General features: G+C 35.1%; 1 protein-coding gene across 1 annotated transcript; it reads left to right on the top strand.

Moving 5' to 3' along the window:
- Window positions 1-2,819: 2,819 nt before the first annotated feature.
- On the top strand, window positions 2,820-18,421 carry LOC100752215 (vomeronasal type-2 receptor 116-like). Its single transcript, XM_027388920.1, has 6 exons — window positions 2,820-2,914; window positions 4,480-4,771; window positions 5,116-5,925; window positions 6,902-7,129; window positions 7,825-7,948; window positions 17,493-18,421. The coding sequence occupies exons 1-6, from the start codon at window positions 2,820-2,822 to the stop codon at window positions 18,419-18,421; spliced, it is 2,478 nt and encodes an 825-aa protein (XP_027244721.1).
- The last annotated feature ends 5,491 nt before the right edge of the window (window positions 18,422-23,912 follow it).

The following is a 23,912-nucleotide window of genomic DNA, read 5'->3' as shown; positions in this document are numbered from 1 at the left end:
TCCCCTGGAGAAGGGGAAAGGGTCAAGATTCCCTGGGAAAATTGAGAGCATGGGAAGAGGGGGAGGGAGCTATGAGAATGAGAAGGGAAGAAGAGGAAGGATGCAGAGGTCATGAGGGAGCAGAAAGTTTGAGTCAGGGGAAGAATAAAAGAAAGGATATGTGACAGGTAGGGTTTTAGTTGGGGGGGTGGTAGGGGAGGACGGGAGGAAAAAGGAAACTGCAATTGTCATGTAAAACAATCTTGTTTCTAATTCAAATTTTAAAAATCTGAAAAAAGACTTCCTATCATATTATTAACTTTCAAGCTTTACTATCTGTGAATTCCATCTCATTTTCCTTGAAAGCATTCTTTTCCGTATGTCCAGTTCTTCATTCCCTGATCTACATGTATATTCCAGTTGAACTATACCCTTCTATAAATTCAAATACATTCATTTTTATCTTTCTGGATCTGTGTTATCACATACAATGGTTGGTTCCAGTCTCTATTTACCTATGAGTTTCAAATTTCATTTTTCTCAACAATGAATAACATTCATTTGTGTGAATGTAGCCCACCTTTATTATCCATTCATCAGATTGTGTGAATACCTAGGCTGTTTTCATTTGTAGTTGTGAATAGAAAAATGACAAAAATAAATAAAAATGTTTGATGGCTGGGGAACCAACATAGGACCAAACCAGTTCCCCTGAACGTGGGTATCAGTTAGGAGTACTAGGTAGTCTATGGGGCCTCTGGCAGTGGAACCAGGTTGTATCCCTAGTGCATGAATGGACTTCCAGAGCCCATTTCCCATGGAGGGATAGTCTCTTAGCCTAGATATACAGGGGAGTGCCAAGGCCCTGCCCCAAGTGACTTGGCAGATTTTAATTATCCCTCAAGGAAGACCTCACCCTCCCTGGGGAACTGATGGGTCATGGATGGTGGGTAGTTGGGAGGTATGGAGGGATGGGAGGGAGAGGAAATTGGAATTGATACGTAAAATAAGATTGTTTCTAATTTAAATAAAATTTATATATAATGTTGTAATCAATTATTTAAACACAGTTTTGTAACAATATGAGTGTTTCACCATTCTTCCTGAAAAATTAATTGTGATTGCTATTTCTGGCATATTTTAAATGTTTCATGTTGTAACTAGATTTTTACATGAACTTTCATTCTAAAGCATTGTAGATGTGCTTTTCTTATTTTTTAGTTTAAATCTCAAATCTCTAGTTACATTTTAAATTTTAACTTCTGCTGTATGCTACTTGATTGCCAGGTTTTATTTAAGCAAACAAGATTTTTCATTTATTTTGAATTTGTCTCTAAATATCATTTAAATATTACTGCTATCCTCTAAGCATGTGTGTGTGTGTGTGTGTGTGTGTGTGTGTGTGTGTGTGTGTGTGTGTGTATTCCCAGATTAAACTCATTCATCATTGCACTCATTGATATGTTTATATGGGGATTACATTGAGAGATTTTTGTATGTTGAACCATCCCTGTATCTCTGTGATGAAGCCTACCTAATCATGGTGGATGTGGTTTTGATTCAGTTGGCAAATATTTTATTGAGTAGTTTTGCATCAATGTTCATGAGGGAAATTGGTCTAGAATTCTTTTTCTATGTTGAGCCATCATGTGGTTTGGGTGTCAGAGTGACTCTGGCCTCAAAAATGAATTTGCAATGTTCCTCTGTTTCAATTTTGTGGGATAATTTGAAGAGTGTTAGTATTAGCTCTTCTTTGAAGGATTGTTGGAATTCTGTGCTAAAACCATCTGGCCCAGGCTATTTTATGCTTGGGAGATTTTCATGACTGCTTTTATTTCCTTAGGGGTTACAATTGTTTTAAAATTGTTCATCTGATATTGATTCAACTTTGATAAGTAGTGTTTATTGAGGAAGTTCATTTATTTTCTTTTACATTTTCCTATTTTGTGGAGTACAGGTTTTTAAAATATAACTTAATAATTCTTAGGATTCTTTTGGTGACTGCTGTTATTTTTCCCCTTTATTTTTCTTAATTTGTTAATTTGGATATCCACTTTCTGCCTTTTAGTTAGTTTGGATAGGGTTTTGTCCATATTACTGTTTTTTTAAAGAGCCATATCTTTGTTCCATTAACTTTTTGTATTGTACTTTGTTTCTATTTCATTGATTTCATCCCTCAGTTTGATTATGTTATGCAGTCCACTCCTATTTGGTGCATTTGCTTCTTTTGTTGTAGTATTCTCAGGTGTGCTACTAAGTCTCAGGCATGAAATATCTCTTATTTATTTATTTATTTTGGTTTCTTTGAAACAGGATTTTTCTGTGTTACAGTCCTAGAACATGCTTTGCCGACCTTGCTGGGGTTGAACTTACTGATATCTGCCTGCCTCTGCCTCCCAAGTACTGGGATTAAACGTGTACACCACCACTGCCTGGAAAGATCTCTCTAATTTCTTTACAAGGGCCCTTAGTGCTATGAAATTACATTCGTTGTGTCCCACAAATGTGTGTGTTTTGTGCATTACTTTCCAGTGAATTCTAGGAAGTCTTAATTTCTTTATATGTTCTATGACCTGGTGGTGATACAGTAGAAAGTTGTTCAGTTTTCATCAGTTTGTAGGGTTTTTCTCATTTCTCTTGGTAAAATACAACTTTAATCCATCATGGTCTGATAAAGTAAGGTGGTTTATTGCAGTTTTCTTGTATCCATTGAGACTTGCTCTGTTATAAAATATATGGTCAGTTTTGGAGAACGTTTCATGAGTTCCTCAGTAGAAGGTATCTCCTTTTGTGTTTGGGTTAATTTTCTGTAGCTATTTGTGAGGTCCATTTGTGTCAAAATGTCTGTTCATTCCATTATTTCACTTCTCGGTTTTTCTTTGGATGACCTGTCCACTGATGAGAGTGGGATGTTGGAGTCTCCCTCAATTGATATGTGAGTTTCAATATATGCTGTAAACTTTGATAATGTTCCTGGACAAATGTGGGTGCCTTTGCATTTGAGGCATAGATATGTAGAATTGATATATCAACTTTGTGGATTTTCCCTTTGATGAGTATGATGAAAATGACCTCCATCTTTTTTAATAATTTTGATAGGAAGTCTACTTGGCTATATATTAGAATAGATACACCAGCTTGATTCTTTGGTTAATTTGCTTGGAAAATCTTTTTCCAATTCTTTGCTCCAAGGTAATGCCTATCAGCTGGAGTCTGTTGGGCCAGCTTTAGAGATTGTTAACTGTTGGTAGGCATTATCTGACCTAGTTCCCTAGAATAAGGCTTTTCTTGGGTTAAGCAGAAGTTTTTGGCCAAAGTTTCGAGACAGATTATGGAGCACAGGCAAAGGGGTGCAGTCTGGAGCTGTTGGATAGGCTTTAAGGAGCCATTGGGTGGTATCTTACCTGGAGTCCATTGGATTAAACCTGGACTCTGGTAAAGAAGCTGGAGTTGTGGGAGGGAATATGGAGTCCCAGAGAGAGGGCTCAGTCTGTGGCTAGTGTCCCTAGATCCAGCCAGCCTCTGGTAATACAGTTAGAGCTATTAGCTCAAATATGGAGTACTGGGGAGGAGGTTAACACTTTCTTAAACCGGCATAATTTCTAACCAGGTTCTAAATATTTATCCTTGTACTTACAGATAACTATATATTTCAGTCTTCATCAAAGAAATTTCTTTTTGTAATGGACAGAGAAAAATAAATTACCAGAATCCACAGCTTGGTGTTATAGAGAAAACAAGTGAAACAATACTCTTTCGATTCCTACATTTTTGTCTAGGAAATATCATCTTCTGTGAGATTATATAGTCTCAACCGGAAGGAAAGCTGTTAAAATGAATTCTTAATGGTATGGTAGCCGAAATAAGACTTGAGTAGTGACAGTGCTCATAGGTATACCCATGTTAATGAGGAAATACCATAAATCCCTAGCCCCTCTCCTACAGGCTGTGAATGACTGCCAAGAGAAGGATAACCAGTCAGGGATGAGTTATCCAATACCAATTAGTCAGTCCTAAAAACATATATAAATATAAATAGATATGAGTAATAATACATATTCACACACACACACACACACACACACACACACACACACACACACACACACACATATATATGAGCAAAAGTAAATGGAATCAGCAGGGTGTAGTTGTACAGTTGTAACTATGTATACAAAAAACAGTAATTATTAAATTAAGTGTAATAGAGGTAATAGAGCAAAGTACAAGGAGAACTTACCACAGAAGAAGGGGAACTATAGGAAAAGGAGGACTATTTTGCTAATATCAGAGTGAGAAATAGCAAATTATATTGTAAGCATCAATAAATTCTAATGATAACATCCATTATTTTGGACAAGTAATAAATGATAGCAAAATAAAATTTTGATTTATTAAATTGGTCAATATATGAGCTACAAACTATAAACTTATTATATTATCTTTAAATAAAATCATGACTTGCAACCTTTTCTTAATGATTCCTTCTCATCTTTGTAGATTTAAGGTCAAGACCTACATGTTTTTTCTCTCCTTCCTCTTTGCCATTGAAGAGATCAACAGAAGCTCTCATATTTTACCCAACATAACTTTGGGATTAGATGTGTATAATGTTGCATTTATTGATGCAGACATAATATATCATTCGTTAAAGTGGATCTCAGGGATTGACACAATGATTCCTAACTACAACTGCAGGAAAGAGAGCAAGTCTGTAGTATTAATTACAGGACCAGCATGGACAGCATCTGCTCTGATTGGAGAATTGTTGGAGCTGTACAAAATTCCACAGGTGAAGTTAATTGATCATTCATTCACAGATAATGATATATTCATGGGGAAGATGAAAATGGAGACTGAATTTATACATTATGAAAAATTTATGTTTAAGCTTAATTACTTGGGATCTTCATTAGGAATGGAGTGGTGGCAGAGGTTGTAGAAGACATTGACTTTTCCAAATCTAAGTCTAATCATTAATATTCCAAAGCATTCTGAGGCAGAAGATAGTGACTATAACTATGAGATGAGCCAATTGTCCTTCCCAAAACATACAGTTATTGTTAAGGGCAAATCAGGTCTCATAATTGCACAAGACTTATCTTCACATTGTTTTTAACTGTCTTCTTCCCTTAGCTCACCATTGGGCGTTATGATCCCACCATGAGTAGCAATATCCACTTAACTTCTTTATATCACATAGCACCTAAAGATGCATATCTGGCCCAAGCTATGATCGCTTTAATACTTCATTTCCACTGGAATTGGGTGGGGCTGTATATCTCAGAAGATGAAAGAAGCATTCAGTTTTGGTATGACTTTAAAGCACAAATAGACAAGAACAGTATCTGTGCGGCCTTTATGGAAATAGTGCCAATCAGCAAATTGTCAGCATCTCCAGATTTTAAATTGGGCCATTATCATCAGATCTTGAAATCATCAGTTAATGTTATTATACTCTATATTGACTCTGATTCGCTGATCACCTTATTTTATCTGATAGACCATTCTCTAATGACACAAAAAGTCTGGGTCATGGCATCACCATATCATTCTTCCAGAATAAAACAGAGTATACTCTTTGACCCATTTCATGGTTCTCTTATGTTTTCACACCACCATAAGGAAATCTCAGGTTTTAGAAAATTCATTCATACTGTCAATCCCTCTAAATACCCAAATGACATTTACTTAGCTATATTCTGGTCTTACTTTTTTGATTGTTCATTTTCTGATTCTGACTGTACAATACTGGAGAACTGTCCACTCAATGCTTCCTTGGAAATGTTACCTTATCCAGTTATTGACATGGCCATAAATGAGGAGAGTTACAACCTATACAATGCTGTGTATGCTGTGGCTCATGTTCTTCATGATTTATTGCTTCATCAAGTAGAATTTCAGGGACTAGGAGGTATGAAGAGACTGGTGCATTTCCCTTGGAAGGTAATGGACATTTCTTTGGATGACACAAATGATAAGAATCACAGTTTTCTAAAGAAAATATTTATGGGAAAAGGGAATAGTTTAAGATGTGTTTTTATAGATACCTTAAAAAGAAAACTATTTTTAAACTTGAAGTAAGTCAAAACAAGATAGGTAATCTTATCATATTGAAGAACAAAATACCAGCATGAAAGAAAAAGGCATTTTAAGTCAATATTATCATTCAGGATTTTTTGTAGAATTTATAGGGGTGTGTGTGTGTGTGTGTGTGTGTGTGTGTGTGTGTGTGTGTGTGTGTATTAGACTACACCAATTCACATATAGGATTGGATTTTATTCACATAAAAATTACATGACAACTTGATAGAGTCATTTCTTTCAATACTATGTAGGTTCTGAGAATTGAATTCCTATTTTCCAGCATAGTGTCATCATCCACATTTCTTGTTCCATTTCCCCCTTCCTATGGTTTTGTCATTTAAGTAAGTTCAACTTCAGCAGAAAATATTTTCTATATAAAGATGATTTAATTAGAAATTCCTTAAGACATGACAATATACAAAATAACTTTATTAAAGCCTAAATGCTGTTGAGAAAACATGGCATATATATATATATATATATATATATATATATATATATATATGGGCTCTTTAAACTGGGATTTATGTATTAATAACTAATGAGCATACTTATGGCCTATGTACGTCAAGATTGTTTTTGAATATGTCAAGCTTTCACTACAGTATTGAGATCTGGATGAACAATAGTTAATCATAGTCTGATTCATAATCCATTTTGTTTCATGTTACTGAACTTGGGAATATTATGATATTTTAGTTTTTCATACTATTAATCTTGTTATACTTTATTTATTGCTGTGCTAATTCTGCACTGTGATATAATGAATAAAAGAGATGAAGGGCTTTTCCACATGTTGCTTTCTGTGTTAACCTGAGCCACTCATTTCTCCTAGATGCACTCCTTTCTAAGGAATATTCAGCCTGACCATTTGGATTCTAACCAAGTGATTTTGGATGAGAAAAGGAAGTATGTGGCAGAATATGATATCCTTAACTATTGCCATTTCCCAACGCATTTTGTACACATGTTGAAAATAGGAATGTTTTCTCCATTTGCTACACCTGGCCATCAATTAATATTGCATAGGGACATGATAGAGTGGCCTTTAGGATTTACAGAGGTTGGTGGAAGCTCTGTAATAATATTTTGAAATACAAACAATTAACTAGTATCACATTCCTGATTTTATTATTCTTGATTTCTGGTTGCTCTGTTATTGGCCTCCAATGAATATTTCTCAACTATGATTTTAGGAATTTTGTTTACACTGATGGAATTGGTCTTCTGTGTTTGCTGATCTTTGCATCAGATTTATGTCTTTCATAAGATTCAAGTACAATGTCTGGGTGAACATTTATCACTATAAAATTGTTTAAGGAACTAAATCTGTAACAACACACAGAGTATAGATGGTTTTCCCCAAAGTCAGGCATTTTATTGATATTTGTCTTGTATCATGGTATTGCAGTGGAAGTGCATGACAGAGGAAATTATTTTCTAATGATAGTGAAGTAGCAAGCACAATCTTCTGGTATTAGATTGGAAATATCCCCTTTTAAAGCACCAATTTAGTGAACTTGCATTTATCAGGATCTAAATCTTACAGTTCCCACTAATTCTCAGAAAGCATCAGGATGAGAGTACTGTATTTAGGCCATGAACATGTGTACAAACAAACAAGAACAATGTCTAAAGAATCAGTTTTCCTGAAGAGCGCGTGTTATCTTTAAAGTTTCTCTTTACTGAGTCATTGTATTTATTGATACATTGCATGAGTGATGGAGCAGTAACTAATGCATCTCTCATTTTCCTCAGACCCCACAATCACTATGCAGTGAGAGCTGTGGTCTTGGATTCAGGAAAGCACATGTGGAAGGGAAGGCTATCTGTTGCTTTGATTGTATCCCTTGTACAGAAAATGAAATTTCTAATGAAACAAGTAAGTATAAACATTATGAACACAATTATCATCTTTATTATTCCTCTTTAAATGCAAGAAATGGATATTGAGCTGGACGATGGTGGTGCACACCATTAATCCTAGCACTCAAGAGTGAGAGGCAGGTGGGTCTCTGTGAGTTTGAGGCCAGCCTGGTCTACAGAGTGAGTTCTAGGACAGGGTCCAAAGCAGCACAGAGAAATCCTGTTTCCAAAAAAACAAAACAAAACAAAAAGCAAAAAGAAAATGGATATCAAATAGAAAATATCTTTAAAGATAAACTTCTTTCTCTGCATTTATTGATTGCAACAATCTATTATTAAAATAATAGTACAAAATACATCATAAGCAAAAGACAAACACAACTCTGTCTTGATAGTTACTAAATTTTAGGAACTAAAATTTAAAAGATTTATTTAAAAATTAGAGGAATCGCTCACTTGTCTTTCATCTTCAGTTCTTTTAAAAGTCTTTATTTTATTAATAAATTGGTTTGGGGGAGACCCAAAATTTTGCCTGGCAGCAATGCAGAGGGAGGCCTGAGCCTCAGTCTTGGAGCAGTGACAGAGGGAGGCGTGAGCCTCAGGCCCAGGAGTGGGAAGCAAATGCTGGGTAAGACAACAGCAGCTTTTTTTTCCTGTAGTGGCTTCCAGAAACTATCACTAAAAGTTCCTGTGGAAAAGGGTGCCTGTGTCCATCCAGCATCCACTGACATTTCTTGGTTGGAGATACTCTGCTGCTACAGCAATCATTGGACCCTTAGCCCCACCTACACCTAGAGGAGCAATCATGGAGCAGTGGCCTCACCTCCAATGGGAAGAGCATCCACCAGAGCTCTAGCCCCACCTATACCTCAAGAAGTGCCCACCTGTGCCTTGGGCCCGCTTCCACCAGGAGAAGCATTCAGCAGAGGCTCTACTCTATTTGCTCCCGAAGGAGCAGTCCACTTAGTCACAGCCTCTGACTCTACCAATTGATGAAAGAGAGACCCCCTGAAGCATAAACTCCACCTATACCAATTAGAGGAAGAGATGCCTTGACAACAAGGTAAGAACACACTCAACAATGTAAAGAGCAATATGGCACCAATAGAAACTAGTGGTGCTACAACAGCAAGAAGTGAGCATCCCAACACAGATGAAACACAAGAAAATGACCTAAAAATAATTTTATAAAGATTATTGAGGCCATTAAAGAGAAAATGAAAAATTCCCTTAGAGAAATGGAGAAAAAGACAAGCAAAAAAATCAAAGAAAGTGACAAATTCCTTAAAGAAAATCAAGAAAAAGCTACCAAAGAAGTGAAAGAAATGATTCAAGACTTGAAATCTGAAATACAGGCAATAAAGAAAACACAAACTGAGGGAATTATGGAAATGGAAAATCTGGGTAAATGATCAGGATCCACAAATTGAAGCATAAACAACAGAATACAAGAGATGAAGGAGAGAATTTCAGGCATTGAAGATATGATACAGGAAATAAATTTGTCTGCCAAAGAAAATTTCAACTCCAACAAATGCTTAACACCAAAAATGCAGGTAATCTGTGAAACCATGAGAAAACTTAATATAGGAATAATAGGGATAGAAGAGGAAGAAGAAGTTCCACTCAAAGGCACAGAAAATATATTCAACAAAATCATAGAAGGAAATTTTCCCAATATAAAGAAGAAACTCTATAAAGATACAAGAATCTTACAAAACACCAAATACACCGGACTGAAAAAAGTCCCCTTACCACATAATAACAAGACACAAAATATACAGAATAAAGAAATGTATTAAGAGCTGCAAAGGGAAAATGTCAAGTTACATAGAACAGAAGACCTATTAGAATAAAATGTGACTTCTCAATGGAGAATCTCAAAGCCAGAAGGTCCTGGACAGACATTATACAGACTTCAAGAGACCATGCATGCCAACTCAGGTTACTATACTCAGAAAATTTTTCAATTACCATAGACGGAGAAAACATGACATTCCATGACAAAACCAGATTTAAGAAATACCTATCCACAAATCCAGTCATATAGAAAGTACTAGAAAGAAAACTCCAAGCCAAGGAGTTTAAAGGTACCCAGGAAAGCACAGGCAATAAATAATCCCACAACAGAAAAACCTAAGGAAAGGAAATGCACATATCACCACTATCAAAAAATAACATGTATCAACAATCACTGGTCATTATATCACTTAATATCAAAGAACTCAACTTGCCTATAAAAAGATAGAGCCTAACACAATGGATACAAAAACAGCATCCATCCTTTTGCTGCACACAAGAAACACACCTGAACTTCAAAGACAGACATTTCCTTAGAGTAAAGGGTTGTCAAAAAACTTTCCAAGCAAATGGACCTAAGAAGCAAGCTGGTGTAGCTATCTTATATGAAAAGACACTTTAGAGTGCAGGTAATTAAAAGAGATCATGAAGGACATTTCATATTCATAACAGGAAAAAACCAGCAAGAATTCTCAACCCTGGACATGAAAGCCCCAAATACAAGGGCACCCACATTAATAAAAGGAACATTACTAAGCTGTAAACCACACATCAAAACCCACACACTAGTAATGGAAGACTTTATCATCCCACTCTTATCAGTGGACAGGTCTGCCAAACAGAAAATTAGCATAGAAGTAAGGGGTCTAACAGATGTTATGACTCAAATGGGCTTAACAGATATTTATAGAACATTCCACCCAAACACAAAAGACTACACCTTCTTCTTGGCACCCCAAGGAACCTTCTTTAAAATCAACCACATACTCAATTACAAAGCAAAGCAAATCTACACACACACACACACACACACACACACACACACACACACACACACACACCACAAACACTAAAATAACCCCCTGTATCTTATTGAATCACCATGGCTTAAAGTTAGAATTCAGATACAACACAAATTCTAAAAAGCCTACAAACACATGAAAACTGAATAATGTCCAACTTAATTAACTTGGGTCAAGGAAAAATAAAGAAAAAAATAAAGATTTCCCAGAATTTAATGAAAATGAATGTACAACAAACCCAAACTTATGGGACTCTATAAAATCAGAGCTAAGAGGAAAGTTCATAACACTAAACAGCCACCTAAAGAAGTTGGAGAAATACCACACTAGAAAATTAACAAAACACTCCAGAACAAAAAGAATCTTGTATCTCCAGAACAAAAAGCTCCAGAACAAAAAGAAACAAAGTCACAGATGATATGACATAATCAACTGAGGGCTGAAATCAATAAAAATAGAAACAATGAAAACAATAGAATCAATGAAACAAAGAATTGCTTCTTTGAGAAATTCAGTAAAATAGAAAAACATTCATCTAAATGAGCCAACAGATAGAGAGAGAGATCCAAATTAACAAAATCAAAAATAAAAAGAATATTAACAGCAGACACTGAGGAAATCCAGAGAATTTTCAGGTCATACTATGAAAACCTGTACTCCACAAAATTGGAAAATTTAAGGAAAATGGACATTTTCTGGAAGATATCACTTACCAAAATTAAATCAAGAACAGGTAAACAATTTAAATAGACCCATATCCCCTGAAGAAATAGAAGCAGTCATCAAAAGCCTGCCAACCAAAAATAGCCCAGTGTCAGATGGTTTCAATGCAGAATTCTAACAGAAATTCAAAGAAGAGCTAATACCAATACTCCTCAAATTGTTCCACACAGTAGAAACAGAGGGACATTGCTAAACTCCTTTTATAAGGTTGCACCTACCTTGGTATACAAACCACAGAAAGACACAACTAAGAAAGAGAACTACAGAACCAATCTCCCTTATGACCATTGATTCAAAAATACTCAATAAAGTACTGCCAAATTGATTCCAAGAACACAACAGAAAAATTATCCAACATGATGAAGTATGCTTCATCCCAGAGATGCAGGGATGGTTCAACATATGAAAATCCATCAATGTAACCCACCATATAAACAAACTGAAAAAAAGAAAAAACATATGATCATCTCACTAGATGCTGAAAAAGGCAACACCCCTTCAGGTTAAAGGTCTTGGAGAGAATAGGAATACAAAGAACATACCTAAAAACAATAAAGGCAATATACTGTAACCCAAAAGCCAACAGCAAACTAAATGGAGAGATAACCAAAATGAACTCACTGAAATGTGGCCCAAGACAAGGTTTTCCACTCTCTCTATATCTATGCAATGTAGTACACAAAGTTCTACATAGCTCAGTAAGACAACAAAAGGATTGGGGGGATACAAATTGGAAAAGAACAAGTCAAACTCTCACTATTTGCTCATGATATACATAGGTGATACAAAATTTTATCAGGGAATTCCTACAACTGATAAACACCTTCAGTAATGTAGCAGGATACAAGATCAGTCAAAAATCTGTATCCCTCCTACATATAAATGATAAGCAGGCTGAGAAAGAAATCAGAAAAACATTACCCTTTACAATGGTCTTAAATAACATAAAATATCTTGGGGAAACTCTAACCAAACAAGTGAAAGACCTGTATGACAAGAATTAATTAATTAGAAATTGGTTTTTAAGTCCTGGGTTGTCTCCATCATTTTAGTCAATGTAATGTTTTTGTTTCCATGAAGATTATTCATGAGTCCATTCTTCTGAAGTTCATACTTTTGAAAAGTTACTCAACTCTTTCTTCATGTCTTATTTAAACTTCATTCATTCTTTTATGATGTTTATAATCATTCTCTCAAACTTTTTGTCCCATGTTTCATCTGGGTAATTCTTATTGGACATCATTTTTGTTAGACAGGTGAATTCAAGGAGGATGTGGTAATGTCTTGATCTTTTTATTTTATTTGCATTTTTGTGATGAGGGCAGAGTATGTAGAATCATGTTTTCACTGACAGATGTAGACACAGGAGGATGGAATAGAGCACAGAATGTGCAGTTTGGGTTGGACTTAAAATTTGGAGATGGCTTAAGTGGAATGAAATCAAATGAACATCATAGATAGGGCTGACATTCAGGATATATGCACAGGTTCATGCCTAGAACAGAGAATAGTGCAAGCAGGGTTGTCCCATCTAGACCAGAACAATGGATTAGGCCTAGGTTTAATCTTGGGGGTTTGGTTGGGTATATGAAGGGCAGGCTTTGGCAGACTCATCTGTCTAGAAATGGAAACAAGATGTGTAGGATCTGTCTGGGCAGAGAGTTTTGGTGTGGTATTCAAGGGATATATAGGTCGTTGGAGGGAGACATGGGTTGTGTCCAGACCACAAATGCTAGACTAGAATAGATCAGTTATTCAGAATAGGCTAGAACATTGGATGTCGGCCTTAACTCAGTCTGGGTGTTGGGAAAATGTTGTGGAGGAGAAGATGAGGTGGTCTTATATGATTAGAACCTGATACATGGTGTCCAAAATGTGGGTTGGAATGGTGGTTGTATGTGGTACATAAGGTAGCTTTAGTTTTTGTCTTTTATCTTGTGAAACTGGAATGTGAATGAAAGCATCTTTATCATTTCTTTTACTCCATATAATGTATCTGTCTCTAGAAATCTACTGAGTTTTGATCTTACAATTTTGCAAAATGACATGTTCATCATATCTAGTAAGTTCCCTGGTGGTATTTATTGATTATTTTGTATGTGCTATCACATATGCAGATACCAATAATGTGCAGTATTTCCGATTTATTTCCCTTCATCTTCTTTATCTATTTAATTTTTCAAGCTATGACTAGAACCAGTGTAATTAAGCATATACACAGTGAAGTTTTTTCTGATATTAATGGCATGGTTTTAGTTTTTCTTCTTTAGGACAGTACTGGTTTGGGGTTAGTCAAATCTATTCTTAATTATATTGAATTGTTTTCCTTTACTATCTTTCCTCCATAGATCTTTAAGCATAATGGCAGGCTTATTTTTATTAATGGTATTTGCTCAACAACTGTGGTCATTATGTTATTTTTGTCTTTAAGTCTATTTGTATAATATACTGTTTTTATTAACTTGCATATGTGGGATCATCCAACATTACTTGGTTGGATGATATGCTTGCTTTATACCAATGTTTGGCTTGCAATTATTTTATTGAGAGTTTAGAATCAATTTCATCAGTAATACTGGTTCATAATTAATTTTCATAGTTGTTAATTTTATACCCCAGTTTTGTTATTGGAATAGTTTTGATGTCTTAGAAATAGTTTGCAAGTGTTATTTTTTGTTTTGCTTTTCTTTTTTGTCTTCTGGAATAATTACCGAAGTATTAGTTGTAATTCTTCTTTTGAAAGTCTCTTAGATTTACATTTTGAATACATTTGAAACAGGTCTCTTTCAGATTGAAGGCGTTTTAGTCCTGGAACTATCATCTTATTTGTGTTTGTATTTTTACACTGCTCCTTTCTTCTTAGGTTTTCTTCATCATTCAGATCTGTATTGATTTGCTTGTTTAACCTTTTTCCAGTCCAATGAGATGTAGGCTGTTAAATATTTCCTTATATCATTGTGAAATTCTTTGGTGTTTGTTGTAATATATTCCTGATTATGTCTGATTTTTATTTATTGTATGTCTTTTGTTTGTTTAATTTTTGTAAGATATTGTCAAAATTGTTTATCTTTTTGTAGGATTAGCTATTAGTTTCATTTCTTGTTTGGTTATGTTCCTATTGCATTAATTTCCAAACCAGTTTTTATTATATAGTACAACATACTAGATTTTGGACTGCTTATTTTTTGTTTTAAATAAGTCTGGAGTTTAAAAATTAAGAGATGTATTTGTAAATTTTTTTATTTTTTTGCAGGCACATATAGTTCTCTCAGAGCACTGCTTTTAGCATGTCCACGATATTTTGTGTTTTCTGCTTTCTTCTCTAGGTGCTTCCAGAAGTTGTACCTTTCCTTCTTGTTTACTTCTTGACATATTTGTCTTTCAATAGTGTGTCATACAATTTCTATCAGTTTACATATCTTCTAAAGGTACATTTGCAGTTGGTTTTTAGCTTTATTGTATTATGGGGTAACAGAATTAATGGTGTGGTTGAAATTTTATTGTGCCATTGTCTTTCCTGTGTTATTAAATGCCTTTTTAAAAAATTTATTATGTATACAGTCTGCTGGGGGCATGTATGCATGCACACCAGAAGGGGCCACCAGATCTCATTATAGATGGTTGTGAGCCACCATGTGTTTGCTGGGAATTGAACTCAGAATCTCTGGAAGAGCAGCCAGGGCTCTTAACCTCTGAGTCATCTCACCAGTCCCTTTTTGTATTATTAATATACATGACTTGTCATCTATTTCATAGAAACTTTCATGGGCTGCTGGATGCCATGTATATTCTTTAGTCTTTGGTGTATAGGTGAGATACATTTGATTTATAGTTTCATTTAGTCGTTCTGTATCTCCACTTACTTTGCCTAGATAAGATGTCTGACAATGCAGAACATCGAATTCAATAATACTGGAGTCAGTACCTTGATTTCTAGAAATATATTGCTTTAGTAATTGGGTGTGCCTGTGTGTAGACTTCATGTGCTTAAGATTGTAATGTCTTCTTGGCTTACTGGTCCATTGATTAGAATGAAGTTTTCTTTTTAATGTCTTCTGATTAATTTTGTTTGAAGTCCATTTTGTAAGATTTTGGGAGAGTGACACCATCTTGTTTCATGGTATCATTGGCTTGGAATTAGTTTTTAAATCCTTTAATTCTATGGTTTTTTTAATAGGCTTCTGGTATGCTTAATTTTGGTTTTAATTCTTATATTTACTTTGATGCCTTTACTAATAAAGATTATAAAAGATTTTGAAATATTTTTATCATTTTTTTTCCTCTCTCAACTCCTCCCAGATTCTTTCCACTTCTCTAGCTATCCAAATTCACACATTTCTTTTTAGGTTTCATTAAAAAACAAATGGGAATACAAAATAAAACAGCAGCAAATAAAAGAAAACAAAACAAAGCAGAATAAGACAAAAACAAACAAATAAATAAAAAGTCATAAAAACACACAAGATTTTGTAGAGATACACATATTCACACACTGAGAAATCCCATAAAAATCCATAATCAGAAACCATGATATACAGGCAAAATACCTGTAAGAAAAAAAAGTGCCCAGACAAAGCATTAGGAAACAAAAATAAACCACAACACCATATCAAAACAACAACAAAATATTAACAAAAAACTAAAGAAAATAGTTGGTTTTTTGTTATTTATCTATTTCTAGGCATAAGATATGCACTTAAATGTGATTTGTATACCCAATGAGACCCTGTTGGAGACAATTAATTTTTCCTTTATGGGTACTATTAGATAGTTTCTGTGTTATATGGAGGTCTGTGTCCACTTCCACTCTCAGCTTGGAATCTCCATTTTTGAATAGACCTGTGCCAGCCCAATGTGTACTGCCACAGACTGAGTTCTTACAGGTGTCAGCCCTATTGTGCCTATAAGGCATTGCTTCTTTGAACCCTTCCATCCCCATTGGCTTTTATGAACTTTCAGCTTCCTTTTCAGCAAAGATCCTTGAACCCTGAAGGGAGGTTGATAGGCATCTCATTAAGGGTTGAACATTCTAAGTTAAGTTCTGGGTCTTTGTATTTGTTCAAATCTACTGCATGATGAAGCTTTTCTGATGATTTCTGAGCAAGACAGCAGAATGTTGTTATCTGTTATTTTATTGATGCATTCCATCAGCAAAACAGCAGTGTTTGATTTTCTCCTCCGTCTATGACCTATCTAATGGTCTGTTCTTATGCACCAGAGCAATGCCAGGCATGTGTTCTCTCATAGACCCTAAATCTGAATAAATAGTGGTTGATTACTCCCACAATGTTTGTCTGCTGTTGCACCTGTGTATCTTCTTTGATGGGAGATGTCCTTCTGTATGCATGTTTCTCTTATTTGTTGATGAATAAAACACTGATGGGCTGATTGGCCAGGCAGGAAGTATAGGCAGGGCTAGGAGATGAAGAGAATTAATGGAAACATAGGCAGACAGAGTCTTTTTGTAGAGTTCAGGAAGAGAGGATATGCCAGGCATTCTCTGGTAAGCCAAAACCATGTGGAAATACATAGATGAATAGAAATTGTTTAATAATTAAGACAGAGCTGGCCAATAAGAAGCCCAAGCCATCAGCCAACATTTTATAATTAATATTGTGTCTTTGTGTTTATTTTGGACTGAAGCAGTTGTGGGACTAGAGTGGTGGGGTGGAAACTTTCATCAACAATTGTTGATCAAAGGGTTTATACCTAGAGTAGTATTTAACATTTTCTTGTGGTAGATTTCAGAGTAAGTTTCACTACTATTGACCTTAGTCCTTGGGGTTGAAATCTCTAGTTAGGCAACCCATCATTTTCTCTTTAGCAAGAGGACATTACTATTAGTCTGTTGAGAACAATAAAATCCCAGGTAATGGCCTATATTCCATTAGATGTAACCTAATATTCCAAGCACTGAAGGTCTCATTTGATGACAACAGATATCTAATTGGGGAATCTTTCCATTTTCTGTCCCTTACTAATATATTTCCCTCAAAACTTTTTATTTCACAATAGATATGGAGCAGTGTTTGAGGTGTGCGGATAATCAATATGCTAACATGCAGAGAATTCACTGCATTAAAAAACATGTGACCTTCCTATCCTATGAAGACACCTTGGGGATGATTTTAACCTCATTATCCTTGTGTTTCTCTGGACTGACAGTTTCTGTTTTGGGGGTCTTTGTAAAACACCGAGACACTCCAATTGTCAAAGCTAATAATCGAACACTTAGTTATATTCTGCTCATCTCCCTCACTCTCTGTTTTCTCTGTTCTTTGCTCTTCATTGGTCATCCCAACACAGCCACTTGCATTCTGCAGCAGACTGTATTTGGAGTTGTGTTCACTGTGGCTATTTCCACTGTCTTAGCCAAAACAGTTACTGTGGTACTGGCCTTCAGAGTTACTTCTCCAGGAAGAAGGATGAGGTGGTTACTGACATCAAGAGTACCAAACTTCATAGTACCCTTCTGCACTCTGATACAACTTCTTTTCATTGGCATCTGGCTGGGGACATCACCTCCTTTTATTGAAATAGATATACACTCAGAATATGATCACATCATCATTGTGTGCAACAAGGGTTCAGTCACTGCTTTTTATTGTGTCCTGGGATACCTGGGCTGCCTGGCACTGGGGAGCTTCACTCTGGCTTTCCTGGTGAGAAACTTGCCTGATACTTTTAATGAAGCCAAGTTCCTGACATTTAGCATGCTTGTGTTTTGTAGTGTCTGGGTCACTTTCCTTCCTGTCTACCAAAGCACCAAGGGCAAGTCTGTGGTGGCCACTGAAGTAATATCTATCTTGGCTTCTGGTGCTGGGCTACTTGGATGCATTTTTCTCCCAAAGTGCTATGTTATTTTGTTAAGGTCAGAAAGAATTTATAGTTATCATTGTAGGAATAAGAAACATTTTGAAACTAAAATGTCTTCTGAAACTTAAACCTGTTTATTTCCTAAATTGGGGATCTTGGGACAGTTAAAATATGCTTCAATCAATCACCAAACTGAACTCTTCCTTTTGTTTTTATGGACATATGGCTCTGGGATTGTTCTAACATTTGAATCACTACAAACTGTAGCCATCAGCCTATTACCTTTTACTCCCCCACTTTATTTTCAGAAATATGTGATTCCTGCTTTAACTATGTACATCCTTCCTGTTATCATGGAGGTTATCGCTTGTTTGCCCAGTCTAGATATTTTTTCTGACACTATTGTATCAAAACGGAACTTGGAATGTCTGTATTTCACTGTCTCACACACATTTTTCCAAAATTATTGTTATTCCATTGTATTTTTGTATATATGAATGCATTAAATTCTACATATATTTGCATGTTTTCTAATTTCCATTAAATATATTCATATACTTATTTCATGTACTCACTGTAACCCTATGATTTAACTGCAATTATTCAATCATCTTTAAAATTTTCAACAGTTTCAAACTCTCTCTGTAAGTCTTCACCTATTAAGCATTAGCTTAATTTGCTGTATTGATGTTTTTGGAGACTATCCATTTGTGCGTATTTTTTGCCACCATTTGATATTTGAAAAAATCCTATCTCTGCCATTCACAGCAGCAAATTCTCAGATAATCCAAAGAAAAGAATATAAACAATATGTCAAAACAAAGAAAATGCACAGCTCTTCTTGAACTACCCTCACCTGAAGCTTAGGTAGATTCTATATTAAGATTTCCTGTATGGTCATGTCTCTGCAAAAGCTCATTCTTGGTTTTAGTAGAATTAGGTCTTCAGAATTAATTTGCTTCTTTCAATAAGATGGACTTTACTTTCACTGATTAATCACATCTTTCTAAATCTTTATATTAGGTATCTACAGCCCCATGAGCCTACCCATTTCTGTGAATTTTTCATTTTTTAGAATTAAGACTGAATAATTGTTGAAATGTATCAATAAACATACTATACTTTATTCATTTGGTTAAAATATGTCAACCCAGCTTTTCTGTCCCTCACACTTTTCCTCCACAGTAATACAGGAGCATGTCTTTGAATCAATGTAAAGTGTTCTAATTTCATACATTTACTTAAAATTTTGTTACTTAAATTTTCTTCATATATTAGTAGAGAATTATTGTTTGTATATGCAGTACATATTTGTTATCAGAGGAAGGATATTTTGATTGTTTTATTTCCTAGCTATTGTGAGTAGAGATGCACTGAGCATGGCTGAACATGACTGAGCAAGGGGCTTTGGAGTAGAATGCTGTGTTCGTAGGGGATATGCTAAGGATGGTATAGCTGGGCTTCTTGGTAGATTCATTTTTAGATTTTAAGATTTATCTAAATTTATTTCCATAGAGACAGAAAAGTTTTTATGCCTGGGTTTATTGTTCATGTTGTTCCATCATTTTTGCCATACTGGAGATCCCTGCATATATTCTGAGTTCAATAATTTAGGAATAGGAAAAAGACATGATAGTTGCAAGATAAGTAATAATCAGTGACATTCCATGACTTCCCACAGGGTTAAATGTTTTTCTTTTGTGTTTATATATCTGTGTTTGTGTCTATATCTGTCTCTATGTATGTAGATATGTATGACCTATGATTTCCACAGATTAAAATTTTAAATAAGTGCTTATTACACAATTTATTAAAATAGTAATGAAACACCATAATGATAATAATCAAGAAAAACAGCAGTAAAACTGAAAATGAAAAATAACTATCCATTCCTGAGGTATTTATCTACCATTTGGAATACAGGAAAATATTTTATATAAATGGATTTAACACAAAGACACAATTAAAATTAAACTTATGAACTTAGATTTTTTTAAAAACTGAGCTATCTGGAAAATAACTCACAATTTTTGGCCTCCTGCTAGGTTATCAGAGAGGTTTCCTCTGTACTTGAATGTCAGAAAATTGAAACAGGATATCTCCTGAATTTGAAATGAATTAAACTGATGGTATTCATGGACCTCACCAACATATCTGTAGTTAATAATAAATAAATATTATTTATTTATGGTTTATTAAATCTTTCCTGAGGATTCAGAAAGAAAAGTCAGCCACAAGCCATAGAAGCCAGACAGAAACATTTAATCACAACAGACAGAAGATAGGAGGTGGTGGTACACAACTTTTATCCTAGGACTCAGGATTAAGAAAAAATGGGTCTCTCTGAGTCCAAGGTCACCCAAGACTAAATCAGTCTAGAAGAGAATTATAGCTCACAATTTTAATCCCAGGACTCGTGAGAGGTATAAAAGACAGAGGCAAGGACTCAACATCAGGCATTCATTCTCCAGTCACACTGAAGATAGATAGGAGCATTGATTCTCCAGCTATGCTGGGGAGAGGCAGCACTTTGAGGGTTCATCAAGAGCTTGTGGATCAGCCCTTTCAGCCTGAGCTAGAGGTGAGAGCTAGTGGCCAATAGGTTGGCTTCCCTGATCTTCAGGTTGAACCTCAATATTTTTGTGCTACAATTGGCACCTAAATTTAAAGTAAGAATTCATGAAAAGCCACTTTGAGGGCATGCTGTTTTCATGAGTTTTATATTTGTCTGATTAAAACATCATTGCTTAGGTAACTTGTAGATTAATGGTATTGTTTGGAACTTTCAGTACAAGACAGAGTCTCTGATAGCAGAGCAGATGAGAGAGCATAAAGCTGGAACAGTAGATGACAGCCTATATTTGATCTACAAGGAGAAAACATAGATAGTACACTGGGAGAAGCAGAATGCTTTTGAAGTCTCCAGCCTGCCCCCAGTAACATACCTCCTACAAAAAAGATGAAGCCTTCTAATCATTCCTCAAAGTTTCTACTGACTGTGAACCAAGAATTCAAATTTATACACCCATGAGGGCCATTCTCATTCAAATCAACACAAATCCTTTTTACTCAAGCCTGATAATATGTACACGATTCTCTGAATCCACTTAAAAGTGAAAAAGGATAACTGAATCCACAGAGATGTCCTCTGAATTATTCACATGCACCAGGACTCACAAGCCCACACAAACATGTCATGTGAACACACCAATAGAAGATGCTTTAAAAGATGATATTGTATATGCAAAAATGAGGCCTCACAATATAATTTAGTTCTGTGATGACTATATTTAAGAATAATAAAGTAAATTTTTAAATTTATACTTGGAGGTTCTGTTATTTTAGGAAAGGGTTTTAGAAATGTAATCTACAATGTTCAAAAAGTATGAGTTGCCTAAAAGAAGTCAGTGATAATTGTGAGATACTTCTGTCTTCATGATTCAGAAAAATGAAGCAAAAACCAAACATGAAATATAACTTCATAGGAAGACTGAATTTCATAAAGACATCAGAACTTTCAAAACCAATCTACTTTTTTAAGGGATGTGCCATCAAAATGAAAGGAAAATCAAAAACAAATTCTGGAGAGTATTTTGGGGAAAGGGAAGCATAATTCACTGTTGGATTCCAAAGTGGAACATCTATTTTGGAAATTTGTTTAAAAAATTCTCAAAATATTAAAACAAATATGCTATATGACCCAACTATATCACTCCTTGTCATATGCTCAAAGAACTTAATATCACTTTCCATAGATATATGATCAATTATGTTCATTTCCCTATTAAAATAGCTAAAATTGAAATAATCTTAAGGTTCTACAACTACATAATAGATAATGAAAATGTAGTACACATACACTATAGGATAATATTTATTAATTAAAAACTATGAATTTAGCAAGTAAATATAGTCTTCTTTACTCATGAAGGAAAACGTTTTTGTGACATGCACAAGTGACATGATTCAATTTACTTCAGTGATGGCTATATAAGGATAATCAATGGAAATTTTCCTTTTATACTTGGTGATAGGGTTATATTTATATTGGGAATTTGTTAAAGATAGCATTTATTATATTCAAAAGTGGGAGTTGCCTTAAACAATTCAATGAAAACCACAACCAATGAAAAGGTTTGAGTTTTTGAATCTAGTCCCAATTGATAGGTCTATAAATCCTTCCCAAACACAAGATTAAGGAAACATTGTAGAAGAAGGAGGGAAAAGATTAGAAAAGCAGATGATCAGAGACTTTACATTGTGATTATATCTCCTAGTAACATGAGAACATATAGCCATAAAATCTCACCAACATGACCATCCAAACACAAGTTGAACAAGGGGGTCATAAACAAGCATGTCAAACTGGAGGGAAAAAAGCCTATGAGGCCTCATTCCTACAAAAATGACTCCATGCATCTGAGGAAAGCAGAGTACCTAAAATTCCTAAATAGAATATTCAATATAATAAATTTATGGCAGTTTAATACTGCATCATTCATACATTTATTTGTATTAATAGTTTTAAACCTCTGGGGTTATAGGTGAAACAATCCATAGATTCAGTGTCTGAGGAAGGTTACAATGGTGCCCTATGTTGAGCAGAGACTTCCTGAGAATATTAGTCCTACCAATGAACAAATCAACCTCAAAAACACATCACCTTAACATCTCTACCTCTCATTGTGACTATCGTGTTGGCTACATTTCAACTCGGGAATTTAAGAAGAAATAGAAGCACCTATAACACTAGGTCATATCTATTTAAGGAATGAGGTAATTCTTGCAAAACCCATGTCCTTTCCTAGAAACCATGTTAAGCTAAGAAATTTGATGAGTTCCAATTGCATTTATTGTTGGTTTCATGACAAATGAGGTTTCTTACCCTATAACTTCTCATTTGTATCATAGAGCACATTGGAAAAGTGAAGGCAAATCCTGTATATCTATGGTTATTTTTGTGATTGCATTTTAGTTGCAACATTTCTCCCTCTCATGCCTCCACATATCCCTGCTAACTTCCTTCAAGTTTCATGGCCTCCTTTTCACAAATTATTATCGCATACATAACGTTTTTGTATATACATATATGTTTCTGAATATAAACTGTTGAGTCTATATAATGTCAACTGTATGTATATTTTCAGAGTGGACCATTCAGAACTGGACAACTAATTGGAGTCCTTTTCCCTAGGAAGGACAACTTCTGCTATTGATATAGCCCATTAAGCAGCACTTAAAGTGTTAACTGCTTTTCTTAGCCACAGTCCCAAGGTCCATATTCCTGCAAACAAAAACATGGTCAAGCCTATCACAGCAATATTTCCTTCTCTCCTACCAACTTCTGTGTTATGGTTTCTAATGCTGTGAAGTGACACCATGATCATGACAACACTTATGAAGGAGATGGCTTACAGTTGAAATGTTTCGTCCATCGTCATCATGGCAGGACATGATAGCATGCAGGCACATATGGGGCTGGAGAAGGAGCTGAGGGTCCAAAGTCTTGATTCACAAGCAACAGGAAGTGAACTGAACTAGCTGTACCCTGAGCATATGAGACCCCAAAGTCAACCCCCACAGTGACAACTTCCTCCAACAAGGCCTCATCTACTTCAA

This window comes from Cricetulus griseus, assembly GCF_003668045.3.
Source record: "Cricetulus griseus strain 17A/GY chromosome 1 unlocalized genomic scaffold, alternate assembly CriGri-PICRH-1.0 chr1_0, whole genome shotgun sequence".
Classification (NCBI taxonomy): Eukaryota; Metazoa; Chordata; class Mammalia; order Rodentia; family Cricetidae; genus Cricetulus; species Cricetulus griseus.
This window is presented reverse-complemented; position numbering and strand designations above follow the sequence as displayed.